Here is an 18,238-nt window from a genome sequence, read left to right on the forward strand (position 1 = left end):
ATCTAAACTTTTATGAAGCTGTTCGGATGAATGGATTTCGTTTGGAATCATTCCATTTTTCTTCGAAGATACAAGAGAAATCAAGGAAATAATCAATTTTTTATTTAGAATCCATCCCGAACCATCCCGGTTTCATAATAGTTACACTATTCACATTTGCATGCGCTTTATTTCACGCGACGTCGAAAAAAACCAATTAAAATTCCATCGTTCTGACATTCGTGCGATCGTAGAGGAGGAGAGAGGACACGCCACCGTAAGGGATATACCATACCGGAGAAAAAAATCCTCCGATCCGATGGAGGAGGGAAAAGAACGGACCAGGAGGTGGAGAAAGAGAGACGGACGGACAGAGGCAGAGAGAAGAAGAGAGCGCGCGAGAAGCGGAAGGGAGACATTTTAATTAAGTCCCCCGTGCGTCAAATCGGCGGGCTGACGTGCCTCGGATCGAAGGAGGCGCCATCGTCGGCGAGCCCAGTTATGAGGTTATCGTCGTCAACATCGCGGACGTGAGAGGCTCGGCACATCACCGTCATCGTCATCATCACCGTCATCCCCATCCCCGCACCATGGCGATGAGACGCGCCTGATCCTCCGGCGAGGATGCTGCGTAATATCGGCAGCTCTTCCCCACGGCCGGTTATCAATTGCAGTGCGCGCCATATCACGCCAGTGCCCGACGGGCACGGATCCGTGAAACGTCGGCCGCGCCGTCGCCGCACCGCCGCGTATGATTCATAAGGACCGAGAAGCCCGGGGTGGCCTTCAGGTACGGCAAGCCAGCGGAAACGGGGAATCTCCGAGCTCGAGCGTTCCGCGTGAATCCTCTCGCGAATCCTCCTCCGCGGTCCGGATCGTCTCGGAGGGCAACGGAGGATTCGGATGCTGCTGGTGAAACGCGCCCGAACGCTCAAGCTCAGGCTGAGATTGAACACGAACACCGGATTAAACTTGCTCTCTGACGAAGCGAGGACTTGTTAAAAGTGTTTGTATTGGTGACGGTACACGGCATACGGATCGCGATAGGTTTTTTTTAATCATTTGTAAGCACATGTATGTATATGTATATAGATATAAATGTATTGTATCATTTTACGCAATTGCGAATTTTTGCTGAATATTTTATTATCTCTGGAAGATGTTTTGTTATTTTTATATTGATAAATGATATTTAGTTAAAAAAATTTATACTTTGCTCGTTCTGGGCTTTTTCAGTTTTTCTTTTTTTTTTTTTTTTTTTTATTGCTTTATAGTATTATTCTTGATGACAATTTTTTATTCATTGTTATATTAATCTACTATAATTCCTTTTTGTAAAATATGGATTTAATATAAATATGCATTATAACGTAACGCTGATATATAATATTTATATTAAAGGAACAGAAGTTAAGTTTTATACAATCGGAGATGCTGGAAGTTGGCCTGCGAGTCGTTCGCGGTCAGGACTGGAAATGGGATGATCAGGATGGCGGTGAGGGTCATGCCGGAACAATAGTGGAAATTGGTAGGCCTCCCTCAACTGGAAACTCCACCTCCAGTCCAAATCCTACCGATCGGACACCAGACAAGACGGTAATCGTTCAGTGGGACCATGGCGCTAGAAGTAATTACAGGATCGGTTATCAGGGAGCCTATGACTTGTTGGTGTTCGATAACGCAGCTACTGGCGTTAAGCACACAAACATTATCTGCGATGGTTGCAAAAGACATGGTATTATTGGCATTAGGTGGAAATGTACAGAATGTTTCGACTATGATCTCTGCACACAGTGTTACATGGCTGACGTACATGAGTTAACTCACACCTTCGAGAGATATCAAACAGCGAATTCTGTGGGGTAAACTTTTACAATTTTAATTAAATTTATCCAACACAACGTGTAATTGTAATTATAATGTTTCTTATTGAACACAGAGTTCATCTGGGATCGAGAGAAGGATGCACGAAAATACCTTTGAAGGGGATCTTCATAGGAGCAAAAGTCATTCGCGGACCAGATTGGGAGTGGGGAAATCAGGATGGCGGCCGTGGTAATATTATTCATATGCATTTGAATCAGTTACATAACTACATAATAAATTGTTCACATCTCATTTTCCTCGTATTTCAGGAAAACCCGGCAGAGTCATGGATATACGCGGTTGGGATAATGAGAGCAGTCGATCCGTCGCAACTGTTACGTGGTCTACGGGTAGCACTAATGTATATCGACTAGGGTTCAAAGGTTGCGTGGATCTATGTTACGTGGAGGAGGCTAATGCTGGTACTTATTACAAGGAACACCTTCCGTTACTCGGCCAATCGGTCTTGACCGTACCGGACAATGGAAACAACTTGACACCAACCAAGAGTAGTGCCCCCAATATCATGTCTAGTCCACATCCTTTAACATTTAACGTCGGCGACAAGGTGAAAGTGTTAATGGAAATCGATACGTTAAAGGAGATGCAGGACGGTCATGGCGGTTGGAATCCGCGTATGGCCGAATATATAGGAAAGGTATTTTTTTTAGACAAAAAGTCACCCGATCAATTTCTTACAATTTGCAAATGAAAGATGGATTAACAAATGTTAATTAATATTAATATTGAAATTTAGATTCTCTGAATTTCGGTTTTAATAATAAGGCAGAAAGTATTAAAATATTCATTTAATTTTCTTATTTGAAAATATTAAAAATTTAATATAATCTGTTAAAATTATTGGAGATATTATGTAACTAAATTTATTAATGTTAGTAAATTTGAAACTTAGATCGGCACGGTGCATCGAATTACGGATAAAGGGGATGTTCGTGTGCAGTACGAGGGCTGTCACAATAGGTGGACCTTTCACCCAGGCGCTCTGACGAAAGTTACCGCTAAAAACGCATTCTCTCTCGGTGATATAGTTCGCGTGAAGAGCGATCTTGTTGCTGTCAAACAATATCAACGTGGCCATGGTGAATGGATAGACGTTATGAAAAACGTTAGTTGGCAATTTGCTCGTTTTCCCTTATTTATTAATTTTTTTTATTTGATACGGCTGTATACGAAAATGACAAATGCTTGCGAAATGCTTTGCGAAAATTTATGTTTATTGCAGGCTCTGGGAAAAACTGGGAAAGTAATTAAAATCTATTCCGACGGTGACTTGCGCGTAGCGCTGGATTTACATGGACATACGTGGACTTTTAATCCATTAAGTGTCGTCCCAGTATCTTCCGGCACGAATACTATGGCTGCCGCACACGATAACGCGAACAGGAGCAGGGATCGTTCGAGTACGTTTATTTTTTATTGTATATGTGAACTCATTAACGTTTAGAAGTAAAGGCATTATTGTACGTTTAAATGTCAAATAGAAAGAAGATTGATTTGCTCTTCGTTGCTACGTATAAAATAAGTTTTGTTTATTTGATTTGTTCTTGTGATGCAGTCGACGGTACTGATAGCGAAGTGGAGAAGCTGTTGAGGGACGCGGCTAGAGGTGAGGCTGGTGTAGATGCAGTACGCGAGTTTCTCAAAAAGTATCCTGGCAGAGTGGATGCGTGTGCTCCCGGTGGCGGCAGGAAAACATGCCTGCAAGTGGCGGCGCATCAAGGCCAACGTGAGCTCTGCACTCTGCTTCTAGATGCTGGTGCGTCTCTGCGAGCAGTAGATGAGGATGGTGACACGCCCTTGCACTACGCGGCATTCGGGTACGTTGATAATCATTATCATTGGATCATTCGCAATATTGAACCGCATTGATGATATTTTTTTTTTTATTTATTCTGATTGAACAGCAATCAGCCAGAGATAATGGAATTGCTGCTGTCGCGAGGTGCGGCAATCAACGCCGTCAACAACGGTAGATGTAGCGCCTTACACGTGGCGGTTAACAAGCAGCATGTACAGTGCGTAAGAGTGCTCCTACGTTACCATTGCGACGTCAATCTCCAGGATTCGTACGGCGACACGGCGCTGCATGACGCGATCGGAAAAGACGCACTGGATGTAATTGACGCATTATGCGCCTGTGACAGAGTTGACTTTACGCTGCGGAACAAACGGGGTTTCAACATCTTGCATCACGCCGCACTCAAGGGCAACGCTCAGTACGTGTCTAAAACAGAGTGAATTAAGTAGTCGCAATAGCGACTCGACATACGTTTCTATTAATTGTAGCAACAGCTTGGTTTAAAATTTGCCTAATTCACTTCGCAAATCTGTGAATTCGCAGTGCAACGGAAAGGCTGGTTGCTCGCGCGCGTCACTTGGTGGATGTGAAAAAAGAGGACGGCTTCGCGGCGTTGCATTTAGCGGCGTTGAATGGACACAGAGAAGTCGCAGCCATTCTACTCTCGCAGAACGGCGGCCGCGCCAAGGTCGACCTGCGTAACAATCGGCGGCAAACGCCGTTGCACTTGGCGACCTCACAGGGACACTGGTCGCTCGTCGAATTGCTAGTGCAGCACAATGCAGACATCGGTAGCACAGACGAGGATGGTGACACGGTGTTGCACATCGCGATAGCCAAGAGCCCAAATCAACAGACTGCCGTACCCACACCTGAAAGTAGTCGGGATTCGCCACTTATATACGCTGTACGTTATCTAAGTTATTCCACTTTATGTGAATATTCCAGTTACGCTGTTTTATATACTAGAGTTGATAATTGAAACGAATATTTATGATTCAGGATGATAAACTAGATCTATAGATTTTTTCTGAAAAAAAAATGATACATTACAAAAAAATCAAATCAATTAAATAGAACTGATTAAATAACAAAAAATCCATCTTTACTGGTCCGCGTTTTTTCTTTTTTAAAAAAGAAATTTTTTTATTTCATATGTTTACGATTTGAAAAAAAAAACAAAACTAAAAAAAAAAAGATAAGTTTTTCAATCCTTTCTAATAAATATTCTTTTTTTTCTTTTGGACAGATTTGGCAGAATCTGGCGAGGCAAGACGCAAAGACTGAATTAGCATTAGCTTGTTTTTTGATAAGCGTGGATAGAAGTTGCACACTCCTTGAGCAGGTGAAAAATAATAAGGATAAGACGCCACTCGATCTTCTGGAAAGCAATCCGCAGACCGCTGTCCTCGCGGATCTTCTACGATCCTACAAATATCAAAGTCACAACACGCAATTAGAGTAAGACGAAGATATGAATTTTATATATTTCGCGAGTTCAACTCTTGAGATGCAAATTTGATTGAAACGCGATATTAAATTGATTTTACATTTTGAAAGCTGATCTTGCGATATTTTTACCATAAGAGACCTAATTGATCGATTTCGATAATATAAATTATTAACAAATATATAAATTCATCTTGCAGAATAGAGAACAATCCATCGACTGGTTACGTCGAGCCACCTACGTATCGGATAGATAACATATCACAATCGGAAGGCTTGCGTGGCGCGAAGAAGAATACAACCGGTTCCGATGCTGCGGAGTGCCGAGATTGCTCAGGGATCATAGGAGATACAAAGCAGGAGAACCGGCTTGATCCTAGTAGTAGTGTTACGCTCGTTGGTTGTGCACGTTGCGGCCATACCGTCGTCAAAACGCAAACGATTCAAGGTACATGATCTTCCGTGAATAATCTAAGTTGATCAATCTACTATTAAGCTTGTAAGACAAGTTGCATAGCAAATTACAAAAATTACAAAAATTAGAAACCATACAATGATATATCTTGTCATATTCATATATTTTTCTAGACGGTCAGCTGGCGACAGGCGAGGTCTCGATAGCTAATCCGGAGGATAAATCGAAAGACGTGTCGGAGAGCAAACGGAAGGAAGAGATTGGCGACAGGGAAAAGGAGAAGGACAAAGACCTGGAGCGATTACGTTATTTGGAGACCAGAATCGCGGATCTCGAGGAGGCGAATATGTGTAGCATCTGCATGGAACGTCGTCGCAACGTTGCATTTCTTTGCGGTCACGGCGCGTGCGAACACTGCGCAGCTCCGTTGAAGACTTGTCATATGTGTCGCAAGACGATCACAAAGAAGATTAATTTGTATTAAGTCATTAAGGATTGCACGTTTACTGGAACGTTGGTTCCCGCGCTATATACAGCGTGTTTCGGGAGGAAAAGTCAATATCAGTGATAATAATAGTAAAACTGCTCTGATTTGTTTTAACAGTTTTAACAGTTTAAACAATTTAGACGTTATATCACTTGGAATGAAAGATATTTGTTCGCAAGAATCACTTGCTACTTGCATGTTCCTCTTGAAATGCTCTGTATTTGATTCCAAACGGTAAATTTTGCCAACTGTTAGGAAAATATTGATTGATTATGATAACGCGTGTAAAGAATCGTTGACGTCGCGCGTTAAAGAAATTAAACTGCCAAAAACGTACATTTTTTTTTCGTGATTTTTGTGTGAAAGGGCGAAAGACGACGCTCTCTATTATATTGCACTGACATCGTGCCATAGTGAGACACGAGTCGCGTTTGTCTGGACACAAGATAATAAGACTTTGTTACCTTTTATTTTTAATGATTAATTAAATCAATGCTATTCAGAATTAGTTTTGAGATTGGAGACTAATTTGAGACCATTAAATATTTTTAACATATTTGTGTCAATATTATTTAAAAATATATTTTATATGTTTTAATAATTATTTTATAATTTTTAAAAATATGTGAACGTATTCTATAAAAGTAAAATTTTCTATGTTATTCTTATGTATGTCCTAGATATATACACACATATCAAAAACTCGTAATGATCTCAAATTGGTTTCGTTTCTGAGTCACGACAAGACATAAACAGTGAAGTAAAAAGTTATGAAATAAAAGGTAGAAAAGACAATAGATGTATGTACAATAGATGTGAATACCGTATCATATCTAAGCCCAAAACTATAAATTTAGGACAATTGAAAACGATCAATAAAAATTCCAATACGAAGATATCTTGTGTCTTGGCAAACATCTGCGATCGTACATCGTGTACGCTTTTCTTCCTCACGAATCGGCGTATCGCCTGTGCTTTTTCCCGTCCATTTTTTATCCATATTTGAAGAAAGCGCGGATAACGAGCACGAAAAAATGAGCTCATCACAACATAGGAAATGCTATCGCGCTTACGTAGTAACAATCAGAGAATTGTTCATACATGTTGCTACATTATTGCGAAAAGAAAAATAATATACCATTTCTACGTGTTCGACAATTCAAGCTGTATGAATTTCTATCGCTTCATGCGCAATAGCTGGGAAAGGGGCATATTTAGATGATGTAATCATTAATCGTCTCGAATTTGTTATGATCAAGAAAGCCTTATTTATAAATTTTTACTGAGAGATCTCTTATTAAACTTGTTTGTTAAGTTTGTTAAACTTTTAGTGTTTTCTTTAATATATTAATATATATTATTGATGATATAATGTTTGATATATATTGTTTGGAAAGATATTTAGTTTAGGATTAAGTATCATCACGATGGAATGTTTTCGATGCTCTAAAACGCACAAAAATGTTTTGATAAAAAAAACACGAGCCTTCCATACAATATTTAAATTATGCGAATCTGATGTTTAAATGTAGTCCCCTTTCCCTTATCGCATTTTCATTGTTCGAGGAACATTCTGCGATCAGTGAGACACATTAAAGGGAAACATTCAGTCTTATAGCCAAATTTTCTAGGTAGAATAATTGTACTCGTTTGTATAAAGTGATTCATTTGTGATCAAGTGCGACAGCAGTGGAACCAATTAATTTTAAGCAGTACGAGCGCATGTTTAAAGAGAAGCAACTTGTATCGTTTGTATTTAATGAAGCCGACAATTGCCGAGGTACAAGTTTATTATTAACACGAAGGTCGATCTTCCGAAAGATCCTCGAATTATCCGAGGAAAGAAAGTCTGCGGATGTGATTTTTGTGAGAATTTTTTTTTTATCAGTATTAGACTCTTGCCTTTCTACTCACAACACAACGAAAAACTTGAAGAACGAGGCGCATTAAGAGCTTTGATACGAATAAGTCGTAAGATGTATTCCCGAGCGTATCAGAACTGTGTAATCAATCGATTTTTACATCCTAGAATAATCTCTACATTGATGGCTGGAGGATCGAGAGCGATCTTTATAAATCATCCCGCAGTGGGACGAGAGCGGTCCTTTCAGGGTAACGCATCGCGAATTTTACGTTCACGATGAGAAACGTACAGTTTGCGATAGTGCCAATCTGATTTTATCAAGATGATATTAGCTTCCTCTTCTTTCTTTTCTTCTCCATTTTTCTATAATTATAGCTGTATTGTCGTTTAGATATCTGCGGTATATGCTACAAAAGATGTTATATTACGATAAAACTACAGCGTATTCCTTAAGCATCGATAGATTTCTACAATTGTAATTTAAGATGTAATTTAAATAAACAATTTGGCGGTAGATGAATCTTTAATTTAGTGTGCCCTTCATATACGGTTTCCTTCTTTTACTGTATCTTATCGAATAACGAGAAAGGTTTCTCTTTCGCATTGCTTAGTAATCGTGTCGTTGACAAAAGTGAACAACATTACAGGAACAAGACACAACGATAACAGGAACGACGAATGCATACAACATAACAGACATCTCACGCACACACAAACGAGAATCGAAAATGAACTTGTCCTTAGCTTAGCAAGCAATCTTATTTATTTTGGTACTCGATAAAGGTTCCGATAATCGTATATTACAATATTGAGCCAGTTTTGCAAAAATTGTAATAGCGGTATACTAATGATATATAATGTAATAATGGTAATAATATTTTCTCCTAAGTAACCTCTCCTAAACGCAACGTACTCTATTAGTAATATGTGACACTGTATTATCTGTAGTACCTAATTTTTTAAACTTAAACTTAAATCGTGGGGCCGTAGCACGCCATGCAATATGATCACGCAATTTTTCATCTATAGAGCTGTCTTACACGTCTTTCTCGAATATGTAGCTCTTATCTTATTTTTGTCTTCTCTTCGAAGAATAACATGTGATCCTACCAAAGGGGACAACCAAGCGTCGAGATATGACTCATTAGTGATTAAGAAATTTAACATATTCCATAATGTAATCTCCACAAGAACTGATATGAATATGCTACTCTCTACTTGATTAAATCTCTTTACGTCTCACTTAGACACGTCGTGGTTTCCCCTATTTTTGGATCATTTCTACAAATTACGTACAACATAAAAAATAATTTTTCATTTCCTTCGCTTTCATGTCTTCTTCTGTTTTACTTTTCGTTTGCTATTCTTTTTTCGTTACTTAAAAACGTGATTAGGTTCAAATAATGTACTTACGATTGGAGACTGTATGAATCTGTATTGCTAACTAAACAAATACGAATTGGATAAGTAATAAGAAATATAAATACAAGTAACAGGCAAAATGCTTAATAAAATAACGTTCTTACGTTTCATGCAATTTTCAATCTACCAGGCATTGGAAAGATAGTAACATTGGATGAAAAACGCAGTCGAGTCTTCGTATCGTTCATGTCACTCTTATTTGCTGTTATATTACTTTTCCATTGCTTCGCATTTCCTATGATTATACAAGTGTACAATTTACAGAGACGTACAATCAGCATCCAATGCTCCAGTACTTGATAAAATTATCGAAAGTTCAATGAAACACATTTTTTTCAATGCATCACTTAGATACGTCATTACAACTCTAATCTGAAGAAGACGTTGGAAAGTGCACTTGCTACTTACAAAAAATTGCGGAGATTTAGATTAATCGATCCGCAAGCGACGTAAAATATAAATTTGCACAAACTCTGGCGCGCGCGGACTCGTGGTGTTTCCTCTTTCTCTTTATTATTACCACTTCACGCGACAATTTCCATGTCCAGCGCACGGCGAGACGCGAGCCTCGCTTTTCCGAAACAGTCTCACATTGCGGATCCATGCGACGCGCGTGATCGAGGTTCTATTCGTAACTACGTATAAGACTTCGAGTGATCGATAGCGAGAGAATAATCAGGAGAGCCGTGGTAAACGCGCACAGACGAAACACTATGGCAAACCCTACCCTCTTTATATCTTGAACGCGTGTGGCGTGTTTATCGGCGAGTTTTACTCTAGCAGGAAGTTCCTTTAATAGGATTCCTTAATAGGAGCCTTAATAAGAGCTTTTCGCTCTCTATTTCTCTCTCTCTCTCTCTCTCTCTCTCTCTCTCTCTCTCTCGCTTTCTTTCATACACACATTGTCTCTCTCTCCCTTTCAAAAACGCGACACTTCATCGACTTCTCGCGCGACGTCGACGTTATAGATACGTAAAACCGTCACACTGATTCATTCGTCGAGCGTAATTATTGTCAACTACGATCAAGTCCTGAGTCCGGCCAAACACTGCGAGATCACCGTTTTATTAACGTTCGGAAACGATAGCCGTAAGATACCCAGTACTTCGTTATATTAACACACAGAGTAATGATATATACATATATGTAATATATGTTTTTATCATAGCGATAGCACACTATTGCCTAATATATTTCTGTAACGTCACGCACGATCATATTAAACGCGCATATGCCCTGATAGATGCGCCTGTGGCTTCATATATCGTCTGCGTCAACGTTCATACGATGATCGCGATGCGTTGTCATTGTGTATTAATGATAATAGTAAATAAATGCGATTGAGTCGAAAATCCCTTGAAGTGCATCCCTTGAAGACGACTATGTCTTCATAGTACGTCGTACGAAGCTAGATTTTGATCTAGAGAGAAATTAAAGAGGACACGAAAAAAAATAAAAAGTCCCAATGCGCTAAGTGCATCTTTTAAAACAAAAAATGGGATGTAAGGAAAAAGTAAAAAAAATGTTACACTATTAATTAAGAATCAGAGTGCTATGCGCGAAGGATGCTCGATCAGAGTTTATCTTCTGATTCGTCTTAGCCAGCGAATTCTCGCAAATTACGTCTATTTGCGTAAGGTAACGCAAATCGGAGAAAGCGAGACACTTGCATAATACAGAGAGAAACTCGGCGGATCCGCGGTAATGATCGAGATCGTGTACGGGGTATCAACGAAAATGGGCGTCAAAATCAACGTTTAAAACAGCGTGTGCAGCGTTTGGTTGCGCACCGATCAGAACGAGAGTTGTACGGAACGAGTGTAACTACGTGATTAGAAACACGTCGAGTCTGCAGCTTCTTTTTTTTTCTTTCATTCAGAATAAATCAGTGCGATAGGCGGAAACGAAACGGAGACAATCATACCTTATGTATACGAATATAGAGGATACACTACTGTGCCGTGAATTGACTGTTAGTGACGTGGTATTTAAGCTACGACCGGTTCGGGACTGCACGGCTGAAGCTCCGGCTCGTTCTGCGGCTCCGCGCTGTTAGTAGTGGTGGTGGTACTCGAGGTCGCGGTCGATGTGTTCGGCTCGTGATTCGGGTCGGCGGGAGTCATTGCGGCCCACTGCGTGGTGTATGGCGCCGCTCGTGCCTGTCGCCTGGCTTTCCTCTTGGCGCGACGTTGCTCCATGACTAAGCGCAGCCGACGCATCTTGCCCTTTGTCGCCTCGTTTTCCTTCGACAATTCCTCTGCGCATTCCAAACACCACAAGATATATTAAACATTCATGAAGATTAATGATATCAAGATCTCAAAAAGTTACAGATCCCTTGTAAATAACAGTTAATATCATAATATCATAATATATTTAATATTATAAATTAATCTTGTACAAGTATCATTTTATGTAAATTTCTAAATGCACACCGCTGGAGTATCCTGGTGTGGAATCATGACAGCCGACCGACGTGGTAGATCCACTCGCGTTGGCCGTGGTGCCCGCAGAAGATGCGGACATTGAGGAGGATTGCTGACGAGCATGCGAATGCCTGTGATGATGGTGCCTATAGTGGCTTGCGGATGCAGCTGGCGTCGCGCAGAGCAAGTCATTCAGGATGTGAATGATGGTGCTAATGTCGCGCTTCGGCCGACCGTGTCTGTCCTGGAGGGCTGGGTTCAGAGTGCCGCTGAACGTGCCGGAATACACGCCTTTGCCATGATGATGCATACTCTCTATTATCGCACCTTGCCTACGTCTCGCGTTCTCCTAAATTTAAAGAGATACATGAGATTCTGCGTCTATCAATTAATACCCAAGTCTTTGCACTTTAACTTATGAAATACTCCTTTAATCAAGTGTCTTGAAAAAAGAAAGAATTAGAACAATACTATCGTAGAAATTATTTTCCTATTTATTAAATAAGTTGTAAAGATTGATTCTTTTTTATCCTTTTCTTCCTCCTTTTCTTTATCTTTTTCTATAAATCTCTTCAAGCTTAAAATATAATCAAATTACTATAAAAACGTTAAGCCCATCTAATAAATAAAATTACATGATTTAAACAAAATAAAAACTTACACACTGATATAATGTTAAACTTAGAGCAAAATATTCATTTTTAAAAGAATGCAATGTGAAATCAGTATTAACGCCTAATATTAATAAAAAATATACAATTCACTTTGTATAGATAACAAAATTTGATTGTTAATTTTAATAATGTAATATGACGCTGAGTGTATATATATACATATATATATATATATGATAATTTTAAGGACCTGAGAGTATACGAGTAAAAGCATTCATGTTTTCAAATTCTTATCCATGGTCTAGAAATAAATTTAATATAAGCGGAGAAATTCGTGTCACTTTGAGACACGATCAATTCAATTTGTACAAGAAACTATTCGATCAGAGAGACAATTCAATTTGGCTAGATACGAGCATGACACACCTCTTAGGACCTTAATCGACGTGCAATCACGAATATGAATCACGAATAATGATACACAGGGGGGAACTGGCTTCGGTAACAATGTATACCTCTGCGAGGTCGACCCGCGAGGTGAGTACCTCAGAGGAGAGCTGCTTCAGCTTCTGAGTGAGATTCCGAGATGCCTCGGCGAGAGCCCGAGTGTCGAGGGTGGCGGGCTTGGGCGGCGATTGTTCCAGCATCATCGAGGAGGTACAGGTTGGGCTTTGCGGGCTCGATTCCTCGTGCAGACTCCTCGTGGCGTCCATACCATTGGAGGTAATGGACGACGACGGCTGGCCGTGATGATGGTGACCGCTGCAGAGCTTCTTTCTGGGCAGCGTCGTGTCGTAAGCAGATTCCAAAGCAGACTGTTCCTGAATCGAGGACGAACCCGAGCTGAAGGAAGCGGAAGAAGAGGGAGAGGAGGAGGAGGAGGAGGAAGGATTGGGCGAACTAGGTTTGTTTCTCGAATGATGATGGTGGTGATGGTGATGGTGGTGATGGTGATGACCATGATGATGGCCGTGATGGTGGCCGTGATGATGGTGATGGTGATAAAGCGGACACGGCTGGCACGCGCTGGAGGAGCTGCCATTTGTAGCCGAGATTCCATGCGAATTGCCACGCGTGGATTGCAACTGTCCCAAGTTGCCGTTGGACGACGACGAGTGTGCCGGGCTGATCGGCGCCGCGGAGACAGATGAGGATGATGTTATGACCCGGCTGGAGCACACCGGGCTAGTGGTGGTGATGCTGGCGGTGGATAGGTTGCCGCTGTTGCTGTAACTGGCGGCGGCGTGTAGGGCGCTCGCAAGGCTACTGATCAGATGCGACGTCCTGCCAGCCGGTGCTCCGGCAGCGTTTTGCGGTTTAGCGACACTTCCCGGTGATCTAGCCGTCAAGCATCTTCTGGTCTGCAATGTCGAGTGACCGCCGGGCAAATTGGATACGCTCGTGGCGCTGCCACCGTTGGATAAACCAGCGACGTTGCTGTTGTTGCTGCCGCTGCTGCTGCTATTGCTGCTGTGATGATTGTGGCCGGCACTGCTGGCGGAACTCGCCTGACTAGCAGTCGGTGATGCCGGGGTTACGGTAGACAGCTGCAGCTGTATCAACATCATGTGATCGCCCAGTCGCATCGTTAGATTAAGCGGTGCCTTGCCGGACAAGAAGTCATTCACCTGTGAATCATTGAGACTCTCCAAGGCCTGCATTACGCTCTGCTCCGGTCGTTGTGCCTGAAACAATAGGCGAAACGAAAAGGATCGTTATTTCAGGAATGATAATGGTCCGATTGCGCATTTAATGTCGCCATCAAGAAACGTCCGGTTAACGCGAGAACCGCTTGTCACCTCTTTGAGATGACAAGCAACGCGATATACGCAAAAAGCTACATATTAATTATAGCGCACTTTTTATTAATATTTTTATTAATATACACGGCTATATATAAACGAGTTGGACATTATAGGGCAATAATACATTATAAAAAATTATTATTATATACAAAATTATAAGGAAGGAAAGATATGTAATACAATTTTATTTCAGGAGTTTCATTGCTTAAAGATAGTATTCATTATTTACCAGATAAATCCGCATATCGATCGTAATTGATTTGTTCATACTAATAACAAAGACGTCGGTTACATTATGTAGTATTAATAACGTTAACCCTGAACCTTCGCTCAATATTGACATAATTTTCCATTCCTCACCGTCATTTATTAACGAGAAGAAATAACTAATTAAGCAAAAAAATAAGATAAACTTTACTACTAAAATTAAGATAATTCTTAACTTTATTTTCGTCGTTCGTAATTATAGGTTTTTTTTTTTTTTTTCTTTAATAAATATCTTCATTCACTTGGTCAATTTTATTCATTTTCATTTAACAGTCTCGGAAATATTTACGACCGTAATAAGACTGATTTGAACCTATCTAAAATATCATGTATTTCTCTTTTTTTATGATGGAGTATCGATTGCGTCGGTGTATTTTTTTTTTTTTTTTTTTTCAAGTGCTACCAGTGCAAGATGAGACCGCGCGAATCGATGAGACCGCGGTGAGAGATAGAAGGCGCGAGAAGACCTGCAGAAGAGAGGAAACCTCGCGGAACCGAGGCTCAGACCCTCGACGAGCACAGTTAGGCATCCCTCACGCACACCTAACGGACTTCCTTTCGCCGGACACGGTCATCGTCGGATTCGGTAATTCGATTCGCGGACTCGTTTCTAAAGAAAGTCCCGACTTCGCGGGAATCGCGTCCGGCTGCGTCGCGGTCTACCCGTTCTCTTGATAAAGAAATTTTTCTTTATCTTCTTTCGCAGCTTCAGCGAAGGATCAGTCAATGAAAAAAGGAAATATAGTAAAATTTGTTTGGATATTGAAAACATGTGTGGAAATCCCATTTTTGTTTAAATGTGCAATTATCAAAGACTATTTTTATTTATATATTGTTAGTTACCGATATTACATAATTAAGTGTTACATTAAAATTCTGTTCTGCTTCTATTTGAGATTAAATGAAAAATTTATTTATTTGTATATGTATCAAAGATAATTCGTGAAAAATTCTACAGATTTCTGACTCTTTATAATCTGAAAAAGAATCTACGCGATAGGTTTATCCTTTGATAAACTTACTTGTCGTTTTTGGATTAAAATGTAATCTGAAGGCCAGTTATTCTCAAAGGTAAAATCTTAAAATTCTAAGATCCTAAAAAGCTCCTAAAAAGATCCTAAAAAATAAACAAGTTGAAAAAATATATGATATCGACATATTTAAATTTTTCCTTCTTGTTTATTGTTGTTTTAATGACAAGAATTTAGGAAAACAGAATGTGTATCTTTTTGTTCTCCATCATCTTTTATTTAGCTCAATGATAGCGCTATATAAGAATGCGACCTTCACGCATGCATGCATATCACATTCTTAGTAAGCTGCAGTTTTAAGGACGATCAAGTATCCGTTCAAACAATTGGACAAACATATTTATCTCTCAGAGAGCCTGACACTATCTTGAGACCTCCCACCGGAAATCTCACCCTCTGTATCAGTATCTGCAGGTAACGATCGATAGAATGTCTATTCAAACCCGAAAAAACATTTCCTAAGAATTACCTGATTTTCAAAGCAATTTGTTAAAGGATCCAGATAAGATAAGAATATTTTTCAATAAATCATACAAATAAATATATATTTTTTGTGGAAAGATCTTGATGTTTTCTATTCCAGAGTTTATAAATTTAAAAGTTATAAAAATAAAATTAAGAATCACTCAAGTTACAGTAATTAAATTTGAAAAATTTTAAAAGAAATTATAAAAACTCTAAAAAAATAAACATTTTATATTTTATATTTAAAAGTTTTAGTCTTATTTTTAAACAAACAAAAATTATATAATATATAATCGGTACAAAATTTAAATTTTATAAGACTATTAAAATATGTAAATATCCGTTTTCATTAAACAAAATTGCACCAAACACAAAATTATTGTCTTCAATACTAAATATTAGATTAATCATAAAATCATTATACTTTGAGATTTAAAATGGATGCTGTTATTGTTAAAAATTTAAAATGATAAAGTCCCGATTAAACAATATAAAGACAAAATATTAGAAAAAGTAACTTCAAAAAATTTTCCGATTTTGAATAAAATTTCCTAATTTTTCTAAAAACATAAATAAATTTCAGGTTTTCTAAGTTTTTCCAGGTGGACATTTTTCCGTAGCGTGAGAGAGTCGCGCAGCATTAAATTTACTCGTCGATGTCTTGTCGGTGATGTCATAAATTATTTACCTCCGACGCTAAATATAAGAAATCGACCCCGTCACCTGCTCGCGCGACCGTCGCACCCGATGTCGCAAAACGGCTGCGAGGAAAATGGTGCTGCTCATGCCGGTGCGCACGCTCCACGTGTCGCATTAAATTCTATTCACGATTAGGGTACGAGATACTGGTATCGCTCGTTTGCCAAAGCAAAACGGAAATAATAACATGTTTATTTCGTTATTCATAGTCGAGGCGTTCCGTCGATATACCTTTTTAAGCCGTGGCTTCTTCTGTATCTTAAAATACATTCTTTCCGAATTTAAAAACAAGTGTTGAAACTTCGCCTCTCGACGTCATAATCTCGCGACACAAAGAGCTTACATCGGAAATTTTTTTCACTTATGAAACTATCAAGCACGAGAATATTAAATTTTACGTAATTTTCAAATTTATGCACCAGATAAACGTTCGTATAATAAATGCTAACTCACGAGTATAAATGGGGACGTATAAATCTACACCTTTACATCACGGACTTTCTCGATGAATGTCTCATTTGAATAAAATGACAGATCCAAAGGAACAATTTTGTTAGAGCCGACAAACCGTTCGATATCGCCTATCTCCTTGTTATATACGCATCATATATTATACATATTTATATATATATATATATATCCCTATGAATTAGGCATCGCAAATCATCCTCGCCTTCGCCTTCGCCTTCGTGAAATCGGCGCTCTCTGCTCTTTCGGCCGCTCTTTCGCTGAACGGAGCTCGTGTCCCAAGCCCGATCTCGTCGCTCGGTGAAACGCTCTTGCAAAACGATTAACCAATCGCGCCCGGCACCCAATCGTCTGTGAGTCTCCCACAGCGAGCTTCCTCGGTGCGCCACGATCGATCGGACGAAACTCGTGAATCGCCGTCGAACCGTTCAAGGATTGCGGAGCGTCGCTCTTTCAAAACTCCCCGAGGGAAGAAAGTCGTCCAAACTTGACTTTCGCGATTCGCGGGATTAATTTTTCCCTTCCGCGGGGAGCCCCGCGTGGAAAAGCGCGTCATCAGGCCACGCTCGAGGCGAGGAGATCCCTTCCCCCGCGCGTTCCACCGTTCGTAACTTCTCGAAAGCTGATACGAACTAAACTCAAACGAGTGAAAGCGATAATAAAAGCGATAAGCGGGTCAAGAGTAGAGATTGAACACTGACGTGGTAGATCGCGTAACCGACGATGAACTTGTCCGTTTCCCGCTATGTGAATTATATAAAGTCGGACGAAGAGAGAAAGGAAAATTTGAATCGATAAGAACCCCCTCTTTCCCTCTCCTCCTTTCCCCCTGCGACATGGCGCGATATTCGGATATCACTTGAATCGAATTTCAGACTTTCCTCCCCGCTGAATCGGGAAAGAAAACCGTGATAATTAAATTTCATGCCGGATACTTTCGCGATGTTTTTCACGCGGAGATAATCTCGCTTTTCCATTTTCATCCGGCGAGTGAAAAAAAAATAGAAAAAAAAAAAATCGCGCGATTCAATCTCCCAGGCGCGCGTCCCTTAATTCACCTGCCCGTCTCTCGCTTGAAATTCCAGAAATGAAAGGAAAACTCGGCTCGACTCGGCTCAGCACGGGAGCAAATGCGATGATAATCCGTCTATAACTCTATGTA

General features: G+C 40.0%; 2 protein-coding genes across 5 annotated transcripts in view; one reads left to right on the forward strand and one right to left on the reverse strand.

The window, feature by feature from the left end:
* The first annotated feature begins 274 nt into the window (after window positions 1–274).
* Window positions 275–8,393, forward strand: mib2 (E3 ubiquitin-protein ligase mind bomb 2). The gene is made up of 12 exons (XM_089073054.1): window positions 275–769; window positions 1,381–1,841; window positions 1,919–2,034; window positions 2,115–2,503; window positions 2,759–2,971; window positions 3,089–3,266; window positions 3,422–3,683; window positions 3,771–4,082; window positions 4,208–4,571; window positions 4,914–5,125; window positions 5,314–5,561; window positions 5,702–8,393. Exons 1-12 carry the CDS (start codon window positions 731–733, stop codon window positions 6,010–6,012), a joined length of 3,105 nt encoding a protein of 1,034 aa, XP_088929180.1. The 5' UTR covers window positions 275–730; the 3' UTR covers window positions 6,013–8,393.
* LOC105433934 (uncharacterized) overlaps window positions 3,060–18,238 on the reverse strand; it is a 40,246-nt gene continuing 25,067 nt past the window's right edge. For 2 of the 4 annotated variants that reach the window (XM_089073064.1, XM_089073063.1), the window contains 3 exons: window positions 12,857–14,026; window positions 11,737–12,076; window positions 8,625–11,558 (listed from right to left, as the gene is read on the reverse strand). In XM_089073064.1, coding sequence (XP_088929190.1) covers window positions 11,290–11,558; window positions 11,737–12,076; window positions 12,857–14,026 — 1,779 coding nt within the window. In that variant the 3' untranslated portion in view covers window positions 8,625–11,289. Of the gene's footprint in view, window positions 4,537–8,624; window positions 11,559–11,736; window positions 12,077–12,856; window positions 14,027–18,238 lie in introns of those variants that run through there. The other 2 variants (XR_016138407.1, XM_089073066.1) reach the window with 2 other exon arrangements.

This window comes from Pogonomyrmex barbatus, unplaced genomic scaffold (assembly GCF_055798465.1).
Source record: "Pogonomyrmex barbatus isolate J1 unplaced genomic scaffold, ASM5579846v1 scaffold14, whole genome shotgun sequence".
NCBI classification, from domain to species: domain Eukaryota; kingdom Metazoa; phylum Arthropoda; class Insecta; order Hymenoptera; family Formicidae; genus Pogonomyrmex; species Pogonomyrmex barbatus.

What these genes read in the sequence shown, in the direction of transcription:
- mib2 (XM_089073054.1), top strand. Translation starts at nt 731, where the DNA reads ATGATTCATAAGGACCGAGAAGCCCGGGGTGGCCTTCAG. An exon ending in AAGCCCGGGGTGGCCTTCAG is followed by an intron (nt 770 to 1,380) that starts GTACGGCAAGCC and finishes TTTATATTAAAG; the next exon opens with GAACAGAAGTTAAGTTTTAT. An exon ending in TGGCCGAATATATAGGAAAG is followed by an intron (nt 2,504 to 2,758) that starts GTATTTTTTTTA and finishes TTTGAAACTTAG; the next exon opens with ATCGGCACGGTGCATCGAAT.